Source organism: Aspergillus japonicus (genome assembly GCF_003184785.1).
Source record: "Aspergillus japonicus CBS 114.51 unplaced genomic scaffold BO86scaffold_19, whole genome shotgun sequence".
Taxonomy (NCBI): Eukaryota; Fungi; Ascomycota; class Eurotiomycetes; order Eurotiales; family Aspergillaceae; genus Aspergillus; species Aspergillus japonicus.
The window spans coordinates 125,772-143,527 of NW_020291656.1; the positions used below are offsets into that span (position 1 = coordinate 125,772).

A 17,756-nucleotide genomic window follows, 5' to 3' on the forward strand; every position below is an offset into this window, starting at 1 on the left:
AAACAACGTCCTGGATGATGCAGAATGGGCGCAGGCTGGCAATTGTCTCAATTGATTGTTTACAGACAAATTGTTTTGATTGCTGTTGCATAGATTTTCCCTGTCTGTTGCATGGTCAGATAGGCGCAGCAGTGGGGACACGCCGCACGCACCGGTCACTAATGCCGCTTTTGACAGTGGATCTGATTCCAAGCTTTTGGTAGTTAGATGAGATGAGACCCAGGCTTTCGGTTGGATTAAAACGAGTAGATCGTGTGGCAAACAATTGATCTGATCTGATCTGATATTGAGTATGGCATGAGTACTCAGTATGTGTAGAAATCAACAGCCCGCCTACTGAATAAATGGACGAAAGATCACCTGACTGGCAGCTATCTCTTCCCCCCCGCGCCTTCCATTAATCTATTTTCTTTCTCTCTACTACGCCAGATCAATATATCCCTCTTCCTTTCTCTGCCCTCTCTTCCACAGATGCTGCAGTCTCACCTTCAACCAGGAACCTGTCCGTGTACCACAATTCTTATCAGATGTAGCGGTGAAAACTGGCATGAACCCTGCATGACGTCAGTGGGTGGCATTCCTTCTGGGGAAATCCCGTGATATTTCACTCTCCCCCCATTGTTCCCTGTGACGTCAAGTTATCGAGATGCGATCTCCGTCACTGCCCTCTTTTGCTGTTATGCAGCCGTGTTCTCGATTTTCTCTATCGCTTTTCTATCGCTTCGCTTCCACCGTTCATCCGTGAAAGTGGTTACAAACCTTGTGCCGCTTGTACAGTACATACGGTCATTGTCAAAGTCGACTTCGAGTGTTGCGCTATACTGGCATCATGCCGTCACTTAAACTTGGGCGGAACGATAACGCCGAAAGGGAGGAGCGGCCAGACAATGAGGGTGACGATACCCAACATCCAGAGCCCACTGAGCGCTCACGACTCTTGCCGCGCGATCCCCCAGCTTATCTGAGTCCTGATGATCCTGCTGTGAGTGCCCTTCGTTGTGGATAAAGCAAACGAAAATGTGCTACGGCAGTCGGTGTTGCTCACACTTGCCACTTCCAGGTCTCTCCGTACAACCTTTGGAGCATCCGCGCTCTTCGCGGCCTATCCTCGCTCTTTCTGGCCCTGAGTTTCATTTGGTGGACCTTCCTTCTTGTATCACTGTTCGTCAGTCCTCCCATGATGCATAGTCGGGGGTCTGGGTTCTTCAGCTTCGCCTATACAACCCTCACCACCGGTTACCTCGTCATCAGCCTGCTGTTCTTTGCCGTGCCGTCCAAGCCGATGACCGTGTGGGGGATCATTATCGGGGTCTTTCTCTGCATCGATATGATCCTCACCCTTGCTGTACCTCGCATCCGCGTCGAAGAGGGTTGGGTAGGCGTAGCCTCGGTTGTCTGGGCCACATTCATCGCCCTGTACAGTATCTTCCAGAATCGGGCGGTAGAATGGGGCAAGCGTGAAGAGGAAGAGCGTCTCACCGGTCGTCCTGAAAGCCGTCGCCCCCTCCGCGAATGGATCGCCGTGCTACTGCAGACCATCTTCATGGCTATCTTCGGAATCGTCTCTATTCTCTTCACGGCTACACTGATCCTGCGGGCCCGCGACGCCTCTCTCCCTGCGCCAGGCAAGAAGTATCTCGTCAATAGCAATAACTACCAGGTCCACCTCAACTGTGTCGGCAGCCCTAACACAACGACGACTCAATACCTCAATGACGTTCCCACCGTCCTGATCGAAGGCGGCGAAGGTCCTGTCGAGCACACCCTCCAACCTTTCATTGACAACGCCTACCAAAGCGGCCTGGTCCCTCGCTACTGCTACTGGGATCGCCCCGGCTTCGGTTGGTCCGACAACGCACCGTCCCCCTACTCAGCCGGCATGGCCGCCGACGCCCTCTCGGAGGCTCTTGCCCTGGCCGGCGAAGAAGGTCCCTGGGTCCTCGTCTCTGCGGGTGTCGGTGGCATCTACAGCCGCATCTTCGCGAGTAGGCATCTGCTTGAGGTGACTGGCATCCTACTCATCGACAGCACGCACGAGGACTATCTCTCTCAGATCGGCTCCTCAGGCCGCGGCTTTGTCCTTTGGCTGCAAGGAGTGCTCTCACCGCTGGGGCTGGATCGCATTGCCGGCGCGCTGTTCAAGGGTCGCACTCGCGAGGACCGGGTCTACGGCCGCAGCGCCTACCAGACAGGAAAATTCATCAAGGCCAAGCTCCAAGAAAATCTCGTCGCCAAGTCCATGACCGCCTCGGAGGTCCAGACTGCCCGCCACGTCCAGATGTCTGACACGCCGCTGGTCGTCGTCAGCTCGGGCGTCGAGGTCCGCAAAAGCCACAAATGGGCCAAGACGCAGGAGGACCTGACGAAGATTACCCAGAACCTGAAGGACTGGGATATCGTGAGCGGGGCACCGCACGAGGTGTGGAAGACTGTCGAGGGGAGACGCCTTCTGGAGAAGAGACTGGGCGAGTTGCTTGAGCAAGAGTAAGCGGCGTCCGCATCCGATCTCTTGAAAATACTCTCTCCTCAATCCGCGGTTCTCTCCTTCTACGTACTTACGATTTTACTTGCTTTGATTGCAGGGAGGCCTCTTTGGCTTCGGATTCTTTTCTGACGTGGTGCGTTCACAAATGCCTTTGATTCTCTCGATGATCCCTTCGGTCTCTTGTTGTAATCTTGCACCATCCGACGACAAATTGGGCGATCATGATATTACGACTTTTGCCATTCTACTCTGTATAATATTGTCTTTTTTTTGATATGCAACGGTCACTTTCCGTGGAGCGTTAGTATTTCACTTCTGTCATGCTGTTTTCCTTTTTTTGTTCAATTTGACGCATGGGTTTAAAATGTCTATGGCACTCACTGGGAATATGGAATGTGATTTGTCTCTTCTTCGCTTCATCAATAAATTCCACTCCAACATGTTGGTATCATGATTCCGTGTTAACGATTTACCACTACCGGTAGTTACGGACCTCAAATAGGCATGCTACTTACGGCCGAAAAGTGAGTACTGAGTAGCCGAGCTTGGCACCAGCAAGCGAAAAGGGTGCCAGATATGTGGATACGTATGCCTTAAGGGAATGCGAGGAAAGCGCCTGTTGAAAGAGATATTGAGTGAGACTATACCCTAGATACGGCATCATGTAACGACCACTGATGCTTCTCCGGACTAGTAATTGGTCCAATTAACCCCTCTACGAGCGGTTCCCCCCACCAACCAAAAAAACCACTTAACCCCATTGACCCTTTCTAGATCGATCACCAAACCATATCAGCCGGGATCGGGATCGACTAGCGCGCATACTAAAAGGTTGATCGCAACTCGAACTCTCCAAATATTATGGATAATCAAATATTATGGATAATCGAGAGCGAGGGAACACCGGTGAGGGGGGCAGCGGACAGCGAGGCAATCAGGCGGAGCGGGAAAAATGCTGAGACGGGTTTCCGCGGGCTGGAAGGTGTTTCTCCATTCGACGTGGAAGACCAGAATCAATCACTCATTCTAGGCTAGCTCCCTTAAACCTCTTAGCAAGCTGTTCACTTTCTGATTTGGGAGAGGCGGATCGGGAGGAGGCAGAGGCAGAGGGAAAGGGGCGTCGACCGGCTTTTCTCAGGGGGAGAGGGAGCTCAGATCCAGGTGATGGTGATGGTGAGGATGAGGATGGAGGAGGTAGTGTGGCCGTGCTCAGCCAGGGGCGCTTGGGGGGCCGCTCACCACTTTCCTGCAGAATTGTGACCAGTGTCGCCCAGCCGGGGGTGTTGATCAGCTGCATACCGTCGGCGGGGTTGCGGGAGGTTGCGACGCGGCAGAGAAGAGATTCTTCGTCCTGGAGAGTGGGGCGTTGGGTTAGCATAAGACTGATAGTATCGCGATATACTCTTAGTAGGAGAAAGCAGGGCCATACTTTGCTGAAGGTAGAGAGGTTGTGCAGGAAGCACAGCAAATGGAAATCTGATACAGCACGGATTGCCTTCTCCGGGTCACCATGCGAGACAAGCTTCTTCGCGACGTTGCGTAATTCTTGGCTCTCGCCAATGACTTCACGATGCTCGATGGGGAAGGTGCTGTCGGTGAAGAGGGGGGAAGATTCGGTAGGGAAACCATGGGTCAAAGTGACAAGGAGATATTCCACCGGAAAGCTGGGTTTGGCATTCTGTTGAGCACTGACGCCGTATTCGTTGATCTTGCGGTAGAAGACCTCAGGAATATATCGAGATTTGTTCTGCTCATCGTCATCCTCAGACTGGACCAGCATCACAGATGGTTCGGCGGACGGCTCGACGATGTCGGCTCGAACCATCTCGACTGCAGCCACAGATGCTTGGTACGCGCTGACAGTGATCGCACCTTCTTCGTCTCCACTGAGGACACACGTGACGAAATTGGAACCAAACCGGCCCGTCCGGCTCCATTTTGTTGCCTTGGGGTGTTGAGCTTGTAGGCGCGCTGCGAAAGCGATCTCGAGGGAAGAAAGATAGTAGGAATCAATGTGCCGCTTGCACACTACTGATCCGTCTCCATTACCCGCATCAAGCAGGTCTGTAAATATCACTCCAATCTTCTCCATGCCACAAAGCCGCGCCACCTCATCGACCTCCTTCTCATCGGGCCACTCGTGCAGCGTGACCCCGTCAACCTCATCAACCTGTGGGGGCTCATAAATGGCCTGCACCACTGCTTTGACGCCCAGGGGAACCTCCGCGTATTCTTCGTAGGTTCCGTACAGGAATCCCAGCCGTTGGGCCCCGGATTTCCGCCAAAAGTTGAGCAACGAGTTGACAAGCTCCGAGTGGGCAAACTCCACATGGTCGACCATCCGGAACTCTTGCGGCTGTAGACTGATGGCACTCGGCTGGCACTTGGTGCAAATGCCCTCCGGCCATTGAGGATGTCCGGACGGGCAGTCTCGTCTCACGCGATAGTAGGGTTCATTGAGCGGGGGCATGAAAGAGCTTTTGAGCTCCGCTTTGTTGGTGGAGGCGTTGAGTTTTCGTAGGTACGAGTGGAAGGAGAGGTGCTTGATCTTCTTCTCAGCCAGGTATTTGGGGTCATATGGCTCGAGCGGCATGCAATAGTCACACATGCCCTTGGGACCGTGTCGACACATCTTCATATCGCGGGGCCGATGGATCTTGCCGTCCTTCTTGTCCAGTGCATCATCGAGCGGTGATTGTTGCACCACATCCCATGGGTTCTTGATCACAGTGGTTGGGGAGGTCGGTTGCGGGGGGCGGAATGTGACGGTATCGTTCTGTGGAACCGGTGCTCCGTTCAAGCGTCGGGATGTTTCGGTTGAGGCAGGAACTCCGTTGACGGAGCCATTCTGTTGCCCTTGGGTCTCGTTGTAACCGAGATAGAGCTTGTCTCCGTGTCTAAGATTCCCGGCAGAGAAAGTTATTAGCCGCTGTACTCGGCAGTTGAGACTACCTGGCGTGCTGCGGGTACTCGATGCAAACTCACTTGAGACCGACTCTCTCGATCGGCACCCCTCCAAGTGTGCTCAGAAGCCTCTCTTCACCACCGGTACCTATGGGCTTGTTGGAGAGGGCGATAGATGCGGGATCTGTGCTGGAAGGTAGATGTTCAACAATCTAAAGTGGGGTCAAGGTTAGTAGTCCCTTCATGCTGATGTTATCTATTCTTTCTCGACGATGAGTCTTCACCTGCTGCTGAAGAGTAGGAAACAAGTCCTGAGGGCTGACTGTCAGCCGGAACTGGCCGTTGCGGCTTTCGAATCTCAAAATGATCGACCGGGACGCCATGATGGCGAGAGAGGCACCAGAGGAGGCAGCGGGCGGAGGCTTGGAACAAAGGTTTCTCGATTTTCACTAAGCTCAGGCTTCACTGCTTCATCGTATTCATAAGGTCATGTCAGGAAATCAGGAAAAACTGAGGCTGGAGATGGATCCGAGAGAACGAGGAAGATAGTCGGAGAAGAGGAAGCTCTCCGGCGGGCGAGGAAGGCAGCGAAGCTCCATCGTCATCGGCCACCGTAAGCTACCCCTCACCGCCTTGATCCTTGTCAGGAACTGCCGCTTCCCAACTCTCTAGTACTCCGTATTCTTTGCCAGATCCTTTTTACATCCTCTCCGTCATAAAACAGGCAATAGCATATGTATATACCGAACATATTATCATTCATTCTCTATTTAGACTGAAGTCTGGTGTATCATGTGAATTATGTACTTGAAATTCCCTCCCTTTATCACCCAACGCCATACCAACCGAAACAGAAACAAAAGCAAGCCCAGTTACAGAGCAGAGAACCGGATAGGATATTAAGCAATTCAGTTTTCTACTGGATGACACACTTCTTGGGCAGGCCACAAGGTCCCTCATTGCTCTTCTCCTCCCGGGTCGCGGCCTGGGTGCTTTGTCCGTTTTGTGCAGGTTTCGGCGCGGGCTTCTCCGTCTCGGCCTTCTGCTGCGGCTGGGCCGCGGCAGGCGACTCCGACTGGGTCTGCTCGCTACCATGTAGTCAAGCGAAGGTGTGCTTGGAGACGTGCTCGTAGAAGGCCTTGCCCTGAGCCTCGGCGATCTCGAGCTCGAGAGCGGAAGGCTGGCGGGAACCGTCGGCACCCTGATAGTGATGTTAGTGGATGCACCAGGGAGGCATCATGCAATCCGCCGGGGCATAGTGACTTACAGCGAAGGTACCGGCACCCCAGGGGCTGCCACCGTGAACCTCGTTGAGGTTGGCCAGCTGGCCGAAGACGGTCTTGTAGCCGAGAGGAACGTAGACGAAACCGTGGTGGGCGAGGGTGCTCATGGAAGCAAGCGCAGTGGACTCCTGACCGCCACCCTGGGTACCGGTGGAGATGAAGAGACCGGCGTACTTGCCCCAGTAGCCACCGGTAGCCCAGATTCCACCGGTCTGGTCCCAGAAAGCCTTCCACTGGGCAGGGAAGTTACCGTAACGGGTGGGGATACCGAAGAGAACAGCATCGTACTCGAGCAGAGTCTTGGGCTCAACGACGGGGTAGCTGGACTTGGGAGGAGCGTGCATCTTAGCCAGGACCTCTTCGGGAAGAGTCTCAGCGACCCTAGGTGAATTGTGTCAGCGACTATCAGATCACTTGGCTGATGCCTTGCCTGGATAATAACTCACTGGTAGATGTCGGCGGAACCGCCAGCAGCCTCAATACCCTTCTTCTCGGCCTCGGCCAGCTGCTGGATGTGGCCGTACATCGAGTACTGTATGATCAACCATCAGTGACGATGTTCCGGCTTCCTGAGGAACGACCAGGACGAATTGAAAGTTCTCCCATTGTATGATGGAGAAAAGATGTCAACAGATTGGGGAAGTACATACGAAGACGATAGCGATCTTGGGAGCCATGGTGACTGTTTGTGAGGGGATGATTTCTGGAAGGATGGCAGAAAACGGTCTTTGGATACCAGGACTGATGAGAAGAAAGAGGGGCCGGTCAAAGAGGGGCAGAGAAGCAGCAATTATATATTCAGAATTGGGACCGGCGAGACCGTGAGATAAAAACGCCCCTCTCTTTCCCCCCCCCCCTCATTCAGCAAGTACTGTACGTACAACAAACAGTTGCTGCGCAGCTACGGGCAAAAGAGGTTCAATTGCTTTGGCAAGCATCCGTAATCGATGACAGACCCTGGGCCCAAGAGCTGGTGATTGGCAGTGAGCAGTTGCAAGTGGGACGAGCGGGGAAGCCCAGAGAGCACCAGGCCAATCAACAGTGGCAGAGCCATCTTACGGGACGGTGACAAATCGCGCTTAAATTCCGATTGCGCATTGGAAATTCAGAACCTCCTGGAAAAGTGGACGCGGTGGAGTTCATTGCCCGTATTGTTAATCTCTGAATCAGCCATTAGTACAAGGTAGGGCTAGTCTTCATACCGTAACACGCCTAGAAGTCTACCAGAGAGAGCCAGTAGGCTCCAGCTGCACCATATCCCCTTTCGGGATACGGAGGAAGAGGCCCGAGGTGGTCGGATGTGTTGCAACTTCACAGTACACTAGTAGCAATAACCATTGCAATTGATTGCTTTTGGGATCCATCATAAACTCTCTCTATTCCATTCATTTGAACTATGTTGATACAACTGCTTCTATCCTTACTAAGTTATTAGACAATGCTTTCTATACATTTCAATAATCATAGCTAATTAGAGAAGGAGGCCATTCCGGGCATCATGGATTGGCATTCTTATCTGAGATCAGCTCTAGACCTTCCCTCGCTCATCCCAGCACGCAATCAGCCCATCAGACCATCTTATCTGCATTCTATACGAACTGCAGACCCCGACCCTAGAAATCATTGTACTGCACCGTACATAGTTACTGAATAAGCCCTTGAAATTCATAAATATAAGATTTCGTATTCGGCTAAACGTGTAGCCATTTCCTCTGGCTCTTATATCTGCAAAAAATACATACATGACCTGCCCGCTTTGCGTCGTAAAATAAATCAAATCATCATCAAATGCCACGGATGGGTATCTTCACAAGGTAGCAAACTGGAATCTCACGGAATTCTCCCCCTGATAGAGCATCGTCTAGCCACGCCCACGCCCACGGAACCGGCCGCGCATGAAACCTCCGCCGCGGCCCCGTTCGCTCCGCCATTCGCGCTCCCGCTCTTTCTCCTTCTCCTGTTCCTCGCGGATCAGCGCCCGCTCGCGCTCCAGGTCCTCCTCCGTCTTCTCCACGCGCATCGTAGGCCGCGGGAGGTTCTCCGACCACCGGGGGTGCGCATCGGTGCAGCTCTTGCCTTCCGGGCAGAAGCCCGCCAGGTAAAACGGGCAGAGGCGGCGGCGCACATGTCGTTTGGCACACAGCGGTCCCAGCTCGCAGAAGCCCCGGTCGTAGTGTTCGCACGGCGGCAACCGGGCTTCCTCCCGAACGTGTTGGTAGAGACAATCGTCGCCATTTGGACAGTAGCCGGATCGAGAGAAGGACTGGCACTCGGGCATGCGCCGCAGGTTGTATTCGTGGAGGTACTCGCATTTGATGCCTTTTTTGCAAAGCCCCTTGAGAAAGTGTTTGCAGACCAGGGATCCATGCGTGGTCGAGGGCGCCAGTCCCGAGGCTGTCGTCGTTGACGTGGTCATGCGTGAGGGCGTAGGGTGTCGGTCCGGGCAGGCTGGCCCTAGCGGACAGTGGCCCTCGTGGAAGGCCTTGCATTCGGGAACGTCGCTGGCGAGGCCGAATCCATAGCTACTGCGCAGAAAAGGAATGAAGGAGAAATCGTTGAAGTTCGGGTCTCGAGGAGTATCGGGCGACAGGATGCGCGAGGCAACATGGCCGACGTCAGTCGCCATTGTATTGAGCTTGCCAGAGTATGTGCGAAAGAGCTGTCAATGGATAAGAAACGGAGAAGTAGTGTAATCTGGACGAGGGACCACTACTCGTGGTCAATGTAAAAGTTTCGAGAGATAGACCAGTCCTGCTGAGGAGTGCTGCCGTGTGTGAGAACGAGTTATGAATCGTGAGCTAGGAGTTGGACAGGGAGGAATGTGAGCAACAAAGACAAAGACAAGAAGAGATCAGCCCGAGCGACAGAGCGGCAATATTCTTTGAGCAGTAGGCGGTGGCAACAGCTCGAGCAGATGACTCAGCTCCTGCATGATGGAACCAAGTCGAAGTCGAAGTCGAATCCAGAACCAAAACATTCCGATCGGACAGGTCATACATTCTACCGTGATCAGACAGGATGATACTTAGCCAGAATGCGATAGCTCGTCCGCCCCAGCTGTCTGGGGAAATCTTCCCCGGAGCAGCGTCGGGCTGCCCCTGCATATGACGAGCATCAACATCGTTGGCACGGCCAGCATTACATGGTCGGCTACTCCGTACTCTGAGCCTACAAGCTTCAAGACAGAATCACTGCTTGGAATCTGGGGTAGAATCAGGATCCGCCCGGTTGTGAGAACAACTGTTTCTCTTGTGCTTCTCGTATCTCATGGGCACTTCCACCCACCCCGTGCGACCGCTGGTCGCTGTGAGCACCGGAAGATACGTCGTCTGCCACGCTAAGATCGCCCATGTCATCCGTTGTCTCACCCCTCCAACCGAGATTTATGCCTTGGGTATAGCTCATATCTCTCTCGGATCATGGTTCCTCCCTTCGGTGGCTGTGTTTATATCACCGCGACAGTCAGCATATTCACCTTGACCAAGGATCACCCCTATAAACAATTGCGACGGTGGCATTCGAAGTGCACCGGGGTTAAGCCCGAGTATCTCCAAGACAGCAGTAAAACCATTAAATGCATTTCTCCACGGAATCGATTATTCAGTCTGGTTCGGAACGACCGATCGAGATACCTGTGGACTACTCCGTACTCGTAGCAGTGAGGGAGGGAGCGATGGCGGATGAGCAGCGGGCCATGTCGCCCGAGAGCACTACTATTACATGCACAACTGCAATGCTGATTCGGCGCCGGAGCTCAGTAATCGGTCGATCCTTTTCTCATGGCTGCATGGGATCAGTCGCATTTTCTTGTCTTTGATCCACCCGGCATCGAGGTATTGGCACCAGGCCAGGGAGTGAAGGAGCCCAAATGTCATCAAAACAGGCTCTGAGCGTTGATGCACTGAAGATAGCCTACGGAGTTGTTGTGCTGAAGTCAGAACGAAGCCTCGAAGGCAGCCAATGACCCGCCCGATGGCTTGAAACGGACGTTCAACCTGGAACTGTCATAGGCGGGGAGGGAGCCAGCCTGGAGACGTTCGGACCGTGTCTGGGGCTGATTCTGATCCGACGAGCCAACACGAAGTAAGAGAGAGTGAGTGAGAGACTTGCGACTGGGGCCTGAAACTCTGCCTGTTCTGCCTGTTCTGCCTAGATGGGCCGTGCGATTGGTTCTACTTCTGGGCATCATCATCATCATCATCATGGTGGTGGTGGAGGTGGAGGATTTGTCCGCCGCCGCATTGACTAACTATTAAGAAGCCCTAGAAATAGCGTACCCGGACTCTCTAAGACTACCTTATTAGTACCAGTAGTAATGGATTCACAAAACGGGAGAAGAACTAACTTGAATGTACCTTACGGTAGGTCAAGTACTAACTTAACTACTACTACTACTACTACTAACTAACTAACTCCTGCGGTTGCCTTCTTTGGGAGAGTCTGTACTTCTGTCGCTTCGCTTGTTCGGTCTTGCTGTCTAACACTGACCCTTTTTTCCTTCCACGTCCGTTTCTGTCTTATTCTTGCCCGGTTCGAGTGAGGGATTTCAATCTTCCAGAAAAATCGAACAGACGAATCGATAGGAGCCGAAAAAAAGAAGAAGAAAAAAAAAAAGCAAAATCCAGATAACTGACATGAAGTCCTGGGTATAGGAGGCTCGGACATAATATATTTGTCCAGACGACGAGCGAACTAAAGGAAGTCAAGAAAACAATCACTTCGTCCTCTCACTGCCCATATCCCACACACGTGACGCCATTCTCATCCAGTCTATTCGTCTTGATCCTTCACCTTCCTTCTCGTCACATTTCGGTCTGTGTCTCGATCGGATCCAAAGAGGCTATAGTTATCTATTGTGGGCTTGCTAAGCTCAATATCAAATTTTCGCGCATCCTCCTGGCCCTCCTAGGATCCCCCCACCTCGATATGTTCTCTAATTCCGCACTATTCCCACACTGGCGTCGCAAAGCAGCCGAACGTTCCAGCAGCAGCTCTTATGAGGTGCCGTTCTATCTGAATGCAGCTTACTATCCCAATTGGCGCATTTACCAGAAACAGTTCCCTTCATCGCTGCGACTGGGATTTGTCTCGCATATATTCTACGCATTTGCCTGGTACTAGTAGCCACTCAGCACCCACATCTGGCCCTCGGGCCCTGAACCCATACACACAGGATGTTAACCAATTTTGCTTCTCTTCTCATAGGGTTAAAGAAGACGGTACCGTCTATGTGAGTACTCTTCCGCTCTCGCTTTGTGGGTTGTAAATTGACTCAATCCAGTTGAGCGACGAATGGGCCGACACACAGATGCCCGTGGACGGCACAACCGGCTGTCTCCGGGCTTTCGCCCAGCTAAAGCCAAAGTATCCTAAACTGAAACTCATTCTGTCTATCGGTGGCGCCGGCAAGGGAAGTGAGAACTTCTCGCGCGTGGCTCGCAGTCAATCCTGTATGGAGACTTTTGGGCGGACTGCCCGAGCACTGGTGGACGAGTACGGCCTGGATGGTATAGATGGTAAGCTTATTCTTTGTTGCACTGCTCTCTCTAACACCATTCAACCCTGCTTTCCACGCAAAGTCCTTGCAACTCCATGCTAAGAATGGCTCAAAAAGTGGACTGGGAACACCCCACCGACGCCCATCAAGGCGCCGACTATATCCGCCTCCTGGCCCAAACCCGCAAGTCCTTCCCGACCCCCCGCTACCTGGTAACATCCGCCCTCCCCGCCTCGCCCTGGTTCCTGCGACACATCGACCTCTCCAAAGCCCAATCCTACCTGGACCTCCTCAACATCATGGCCTACGACTTCACGGGACCCTGGACGCCGGAAACCGGCCACCACGCGCAACTCACCGCCCCGCCGAGTAGTTCCAACGCGAGCAGCAACACCCTGTCCTGCCAGTCCAGCATCGCATACATCCTCAACAACCACCCCATCGACCCCAAAAAGCTTCTGCTGGGGATCCCGGTCTATGGCCGGTCGTTCCTGGGTTGTTCTGGCCCCGGTCAGCGGTATGCGGGCTGCGGGGGCGAGGACGGGATCTTCGATTACTGTGACCTGCCCCGGCCCGGTGCGCGGGAGGTCGTGGACGAGGAGGCCGGCGCGGCGTATTGTGTCGGCGGCGTGGATGGCGGGTTCGTCACGTACGACACCCCGCGGACGGTGCAGCTGAAGGCGAAGTTCGTGACGCGGATGAAACTGGGGGGACTGTTCTACTGGCATATCGGTGGGGATAAGAGTGGGGGAAAGGGAAAGAGCTTAGTAGAGGTTGGATATGAGAGTCTGCATGACATGTGAGTTTGTTGCCTCGGGTGAGAGTGAGAAGAGAGACCGTGAGAGAGGAAGAGAGATAGCGAGGGGGAGAAGAGATGTGCGAGCATTGGGTTCTGCTGTGGCTTTCTCTCGCTCTCTCTCTATCTGCATTCCTTGTATGTTTATTGGTATACCCTGCGAGATCAGAAGCTGGTAGTCGTGATATTTATCCCTAGTAGATTGGAAGCAACCAAAGACTATTTTACACCGGCATCTCAGACCACACCCCAATCAGTCCAGCCTGTAACCCCCATATACCAAGTATAAACTCGAACCCAAATAACACCTCCCATCTCCCTAGATACCATCAATACCAGACCCAATAAGCATGAGCATGGATAGGGGTGCACCCCGGATCTCATTCCCCAGGTGTGTGGGGGGTGGGGTGAGCAGTAGGAGGGAAGGGGGCGGGGCGGGGACGGAAGAAAGAAGAAGGGGGAGGGGATAAGGGAGGGGAGAAAGATTGTTCTAGGCGTGGACCTCCACACCATTAATCATAGACTACTACTTAATACTTTGACAGCAGGCTACGGCGAGGGCGGAGGCGAACACGCCAAAGACTAAAGTTCACCAGAGATTCGGGTCGATGATGATCGAGGAGATCCACAGAGAAAGGATTAAGGTTTGAAGTTGCTCATCAACGGTTGTCGAGTCTGTGCCCCGGTGGACAATGGGCCAGCCGGTTCAAGTAGGATACGCACGCGGTCATCTGACGTGCAAGCGAGAGGAAGAGGAATCACATCAACGGGGGGCAGTGTTTCCCTTAGGTGTGTGTTTAGATGACAGGTCTCTCAATTCATCCTCATGGCAGCAAACCTAATTATATAGCCATTGAGCATAGATACCATTTCACTCATCAGTCCTCATCATGACACAAGATACCACAAAAAGGAAAGCATTAATGTAACATATACAGGATAATCATTTCAAGCAAGATAGACGGTCCCCATCTCAACATTTCATCTCCTAAGGATTCCTAAAATATCCCAAGGAAGCGATGACCCCAATCTAAAGAATGCCTCCCAAGGCCTTCGTCACGTTCAGCTCTACGCTGAGCGTGTTAGCAGCTAGAGCTTCGGCGAAATACGATAGTTCCTCGCCGTTGTAGACGCTCGAATTACCGACGATGTCAACGGGAAGCATCAAGGTGGGATAACTGCCAAGCATGCCTGCCACGGTGAGGGTGCTAACGTTGGCAGTCATGGGAAGGGTATTGTTGCCTGGGCGGATGGTGAGATCGGACAGGTAGGATTGGCCAATAGCAGTGCCGTTGACGGATAGGTCAAGGGTGACATTGCCCTAGTGAAAGCATTAGCTATTGTAGACAGCGCGAAGTCAATGATAGTCTGAGGCTGGGTTCTAACCAAAGTGAGTGTGAAGGGCGAAGGGTTGGGAATGTAGACGGTCCCTTTGCCATTATTTCCACTCTTCGTGGAAGTCGAGATGGTAAGATCGACTAGCTCAAACCCCTTGAGCTTGTTGAGACCTGCTACCTGTGAGCCAATGCGTTGAAATTAGAGGCGAATGCCTTACCCTTGATGGTCGTAGTCTTATTGTATGTGATCTTCGTCTTAGGCAGGCTACCCTCTTTCAGATCAGCCTTGCCGTACACATTCATCTGGATCTCCTCGTTGAGCATGACCGCCTTGCTGAATTCGGTAAATGCCGCCACATCGGTGATATTAACGTCTTGATCGACATCGACCTGGACGCCGTCATGTGCTTTGAATTTGGGAATCTGAACTGTGATAAAGGGAGCTCCACCCAGAAGACTGATGGCCGCGCCGAAGGAGTAGATGTTGGGCTTGAAGGCGCTGCTAGACCCAATAACCTGTGTCTCTCGCAAATGGAAGGAGTTGAGCGTCGGATCACTGATTGCCATGCTGGTGATATTCAAGGTTGACTTGTTGATATCATGCTGGGCAATGTTGGGGTAACCAACATAAACTCTGGTTCGATCATGTCAGGCTTGAAACGCAATAGTTTGCAGTGAAGAGAGAATAGCAACATACACCGGCAGTACCACCACCAAAACCACCACAATCAAGATGATGAGGTGCACCCACCACCACCGCTTGAAATGAGCCGCAACGCGGCTCCCGAAACTGGGCTTCGTTGCAGCGGCGGCCGGCACCGTACCGGTCTCAACAACATGGGGCTTGCTGTCACTAGTCATGCTGAAATGGGGTTGTCTGTATCTTGCTGGTTCGCTGGGGATGGATGATGTCTGTGTGACATATGCGGGGTCTTTCACCTCGCAAGCAAAAAAGAAGAGCCCGACCCGAGATAAAGTGAGCTGGGACAGAAAATATTCCTTTCGAAAGTTGCACAGCGCCAGTGTCGAGCGGTCTTGAGCAAGGATCAATACGACTGCAACGAGATCAGTCTTAGCCGCGATGGCACAAGAGCAGCTTTTAATCGGGGATGGATCTGGAATGATGCGGTACATACATAGCCTCAACTTCCAGTCAAGTGACACGCAGGGGCAGCAGGAAATTAAAGTTGACCGAGAAACCACGGAACCCACGAGGACAATTCAAAAAGTCTCTGGCAAGGGATGACAATGACCAGAAACGAATTTGAGACCGGCTCAAACAAACAGCGATTCTCCCCCCTAAGTACCCCGACGATATATCTGGGTCTCGGAGGAAGCAGTGCGATCTTCACATGTTATAGACAACAGCAATATGTCCGACAAGAATGGAACGCCGCGGACCCTCTTCAGGCGGAGCCATGCTTAGGTAGACTAGGTATGCAGCTGGCGGCGCCGCTACCAATTAGCTGGATGTAACCGTGCAAGAAGCGAGCCAGCAGAGACTATCCCTGCTCCGAACTTAGCATCCCGCCGGTCGATCGAGGGTAGGTTCGGGATGGAGGGTCGTTTGCCACGCGCTCCCAGCAAACAGCTTATGATGAACAGATGAACATATCTGCAGTGCGCCTCTTGACCTGCAGCTCCGACTGTACGTAGACTATGAACCGAGGCTGAGGTATAATTTTTTAACTTCAATCCAGTCGGAGGAAGGAAGCGATTGGGAAGGAGGAGAAGGAAGAGGGGAAAGACGACAAACAAGCTAGAATGGCCAGTCGGGGTAGAACTAAAAGTGAGCCAAGGTTTGGGAGCACGGGGACTGGAAATCTGGAAGACCCAATTTCCCCCGGACGATCAGGGCTTGCTGGGGGTGGGGGGGGCAGCTGTTGTGGGACAGAACCGCCGGAGAGATGCAACTAAACTGCTAGAGGAATTTCCAATGAATCCCATTTAATCAATAAAAGTGACAATCCCGGGACAATCCCTCGAGTAGTGTGGCTGCTGTGACTGCTTTCGGCCACTGCTCCGATGGCTCTGACGATCTGCAACCAATGATGAGCAGGAGTTGGAAGTCCAGGGATGTTCATAGACATGTCTTGGAAACCCCGGAAAGTCACGGAGATTGCCAATCAGACAGGCGAGCGACAAATTGATGAGTGGAGCGTGGAGCAGTGAATGAAGCGATGGGGGTTGAAGGGGATTGATGATTGATGATTGACGATGGGAGAAGAGGAGGAGGGGAGGGAAGGAAGGAACCTGGAATGTAAGCGGGCACGCGGACACCCCCGCCCGAGTAAGTTCCCGCCTTCCATAGACTGTTAAGTGTTAGTTAACGTAGAAGTAAGTAGTTCTGGTCTAGTCCAGTCCAGCCTTTTTCATTTCCACCCTCTTTTACCCTCTTCCCCCCCCCCAACCCAATGCTATGTAATACTAAAAGTAAAAGGGAAACGAAAAAGTCAATCTTCTCAATCCCTAAACTCACTCAACCCAATTACCTTTTAGGTTGTGTGACATATGTAAAATCCAAAAGCTGCTTTTCTCGCCGTCGCATCGCATTCTACATCACCTCAATTCTCGGTCAAAGTCCAGAACTGAAGCCTCGACGGTGGTTTCATATTCCCTGCAGTCCCAATTTAACCCATGGCCGCAATCCTACCCAGCCAAGCCAGGCACTAGACACTAGAACCTTGAAGATTAAATTAAATACGCGGCCAAGGAGGGACCATGCGCACCCATGGCAGAGGAACTGCTGGTGCTGTCCAATTGCAATCAATATGATAAATCGTTTCACCAGCTGGGACGTTGGCCGATAACGCTCACTCGGCTACTTAAGAGGATAAATATATTCTGCAGTGTGTAAAAAAGGTACTTGAGAAGATAGACAGGATGGAACGAAAGTGTAGGACCCAGAGAGTTTCAAGGCCGGAGTCAGTTAAACAAAGGAGAGTCACGAATCGAATATCACACAGTGATTAGGGGCTAATGATGGGTATCCAAGAAACGAATTTCGATGCCCGCAAATTGCTTCCCAGAGATCTGATCCAAGATCGTTCTCCGGGCCAGCATTCGGAGCCGTTGGCAAGGCCTGCTCAAAGATAGGGATGAAATGGTGAGACGAAGAGAGACACTGACCCACTGCGAAGGCTTGGGAAAGGCAGAAGACCAAGTCGAAATTTTCGATTTGCCAAGCAAGTTGCAAGTGAGAATCGACGGGGGAAGCATGATCGAGCCACAAGAGGAGCATAAAATGAGGGATGAATGAGAACAGGAGGAATGAGTGAAATGTACCTCACGGGGTCGACGTCGCAACAAGGCAAGTAGATACTTGGAAAGAAAAAAAAGGGGCAAGATGGAATATGTAACGAAGAAGATAAGGTGACAAACGAGGATGTCACGAAGTAGACATGTGCAATGATAGTACCAACACCCTGAGGTGGTGGTACACGGCTTTTTTCCA

General features: G+C 52.4%; 6 protein-coding genes across 6 annotated transcripts; 2 read left to right on the forward strand and 4 right to left on the reverse strand.

Moving 5' to 3' along the window:
- Nucleotides 1–369: 369 nt before the first annotated feature.
- BO86DRAFT_388679 (uncharacterized protein) lies at nucleotides 370–2,488 on the forward strand (the record flags this gene model as incomplete). Its single annotated transcript, XM_025671916.1, has 2 exons — nucleotides 370–982; nucleotides 1,061–2,488. Exons 1-2 carry the CDS (start codon nucleotides 830–832, stop codon nucleotides 2,486–2,488), a joined length of 1,581 nt encoding a protein of 526 aa, XP_025528408.1. The 5' UTR covers nucleotides 370–829.
- A 634-nt stretch (nucleotides 2,489–3,122) lies between these two features.
- On the reverse strand, nucleotides 3,123–5,930 carry npl4 (nuclear protein localization protein 4). The gene is made up of 4 exons (XM_025677131.1): nucleotides 5,674–5,930; nucleotides 5,471–5,601; nucleotides 3,915–5,382; nucleotides 3,123–3,836 (listed from the first exon to the last, which is right to left on the reverse strand). Exons 1-4 carry the CDS (start codon nucleotides 5,770–5,772, stop codon nucleotides 3,507–3,509), a joined length of 2,028 nt encoding a protein of 675 aa, XP_025528409.1. The 5' UTR covers nucleotides 5,773–5,930; the 3' UTR covers nucleotides 3,123–3,506.
- A 210-nt stretch (nucleotides 5,931–6,140) lies between these two features.
- On the reverse strand, nucleotides 6,141–7,528 carry pst2 (putative NADH-quinone oxidoreductase Pst2). The gene is made up of 4 exons (XM_025671917.1): nucleotides 7,323–7,528; nucleotides 7,119–7,204; nucleotides 6,657–7,053; nucleotides 6,141–6,590 (listed from the first exon to the last, which is right to left on the reverse strand). The coding sequence occupies exons 1-4, from the start codon at nucleotides 7,347–7,349 to the stop codon at nucleotides 6,489–6,491; spliced, it is 612 nt and encodes a 203-aa protein (XP_025528410.1). The 5' UTR covers nucleotides 7,350–7,528; the 3' UTR covers nucleotides 6,141–6,488.
- An 808-nt stretch (nucleotides 7,529–8,336) lies between these two features.
- Nucleotides 8,337–9,496, reverse strand: yth1 (cleavage polyadenylation factor RNA-binding subunit YTH1; the record flags this gene model as incomplete). The annotated part of the gene is made up of 1 exon (XM_025671918.1): nucleotides 8,337–9,496. A coding segment is annotated over one exon (474 nt), but the record flags the coding sequence as incomplete, so codon positions are not given.
- A 2,102-nt stretch (nucleotides 9,497–11,598) lies between these two features.
- BO86DRAFT_398849 (glycoside hydrolase family 18 protein) lies at nucleotides 11,599–12,972 on the forward strand (the record flags this gene model as incomplete). Its single annotated transcript, XM_025673577.1, has 4 exons — nucleotides 11,599–11,786; nucleotides 11,878–11,902; nucleotides 11,954–12,188; nucleotides 12,287–12,972. The coding sequence occupies 4 exons, from the start codon at nucleotides 11,599–11,601 to the stop codon at nucleotides 12,970–12,972; spliced, it is 1,134 nt and encodes a 377-aa protein (XP_025528412.1).
- Nucleotides 12,973–13,995: 1,023 nt separating this feature from the next.
- Nucleotides 13,996–15,163, reverse strand: BO86DRAFT_398850 (uncharacterized protein; the record flags this gene model as incomplete). Its single annotated transcript, XM_025673578.1, has 4 exons — nucleotides 13,996–14,286; nucleotides 14,352–14,473; nucleotides 14,521–14,936; nucleotides 15,000–15,163. 4 exons carry the CDS (start codon nucleotides 15,161–15,163, stop codon nucleotides 13,996–13,998), a joined length of 993 nt encoding a protein of 330 aa, XP_025528413.1.
- Between the last annotated feature and the right edge of the window lie 2,593 nt (nucleotides 15,164–17,756).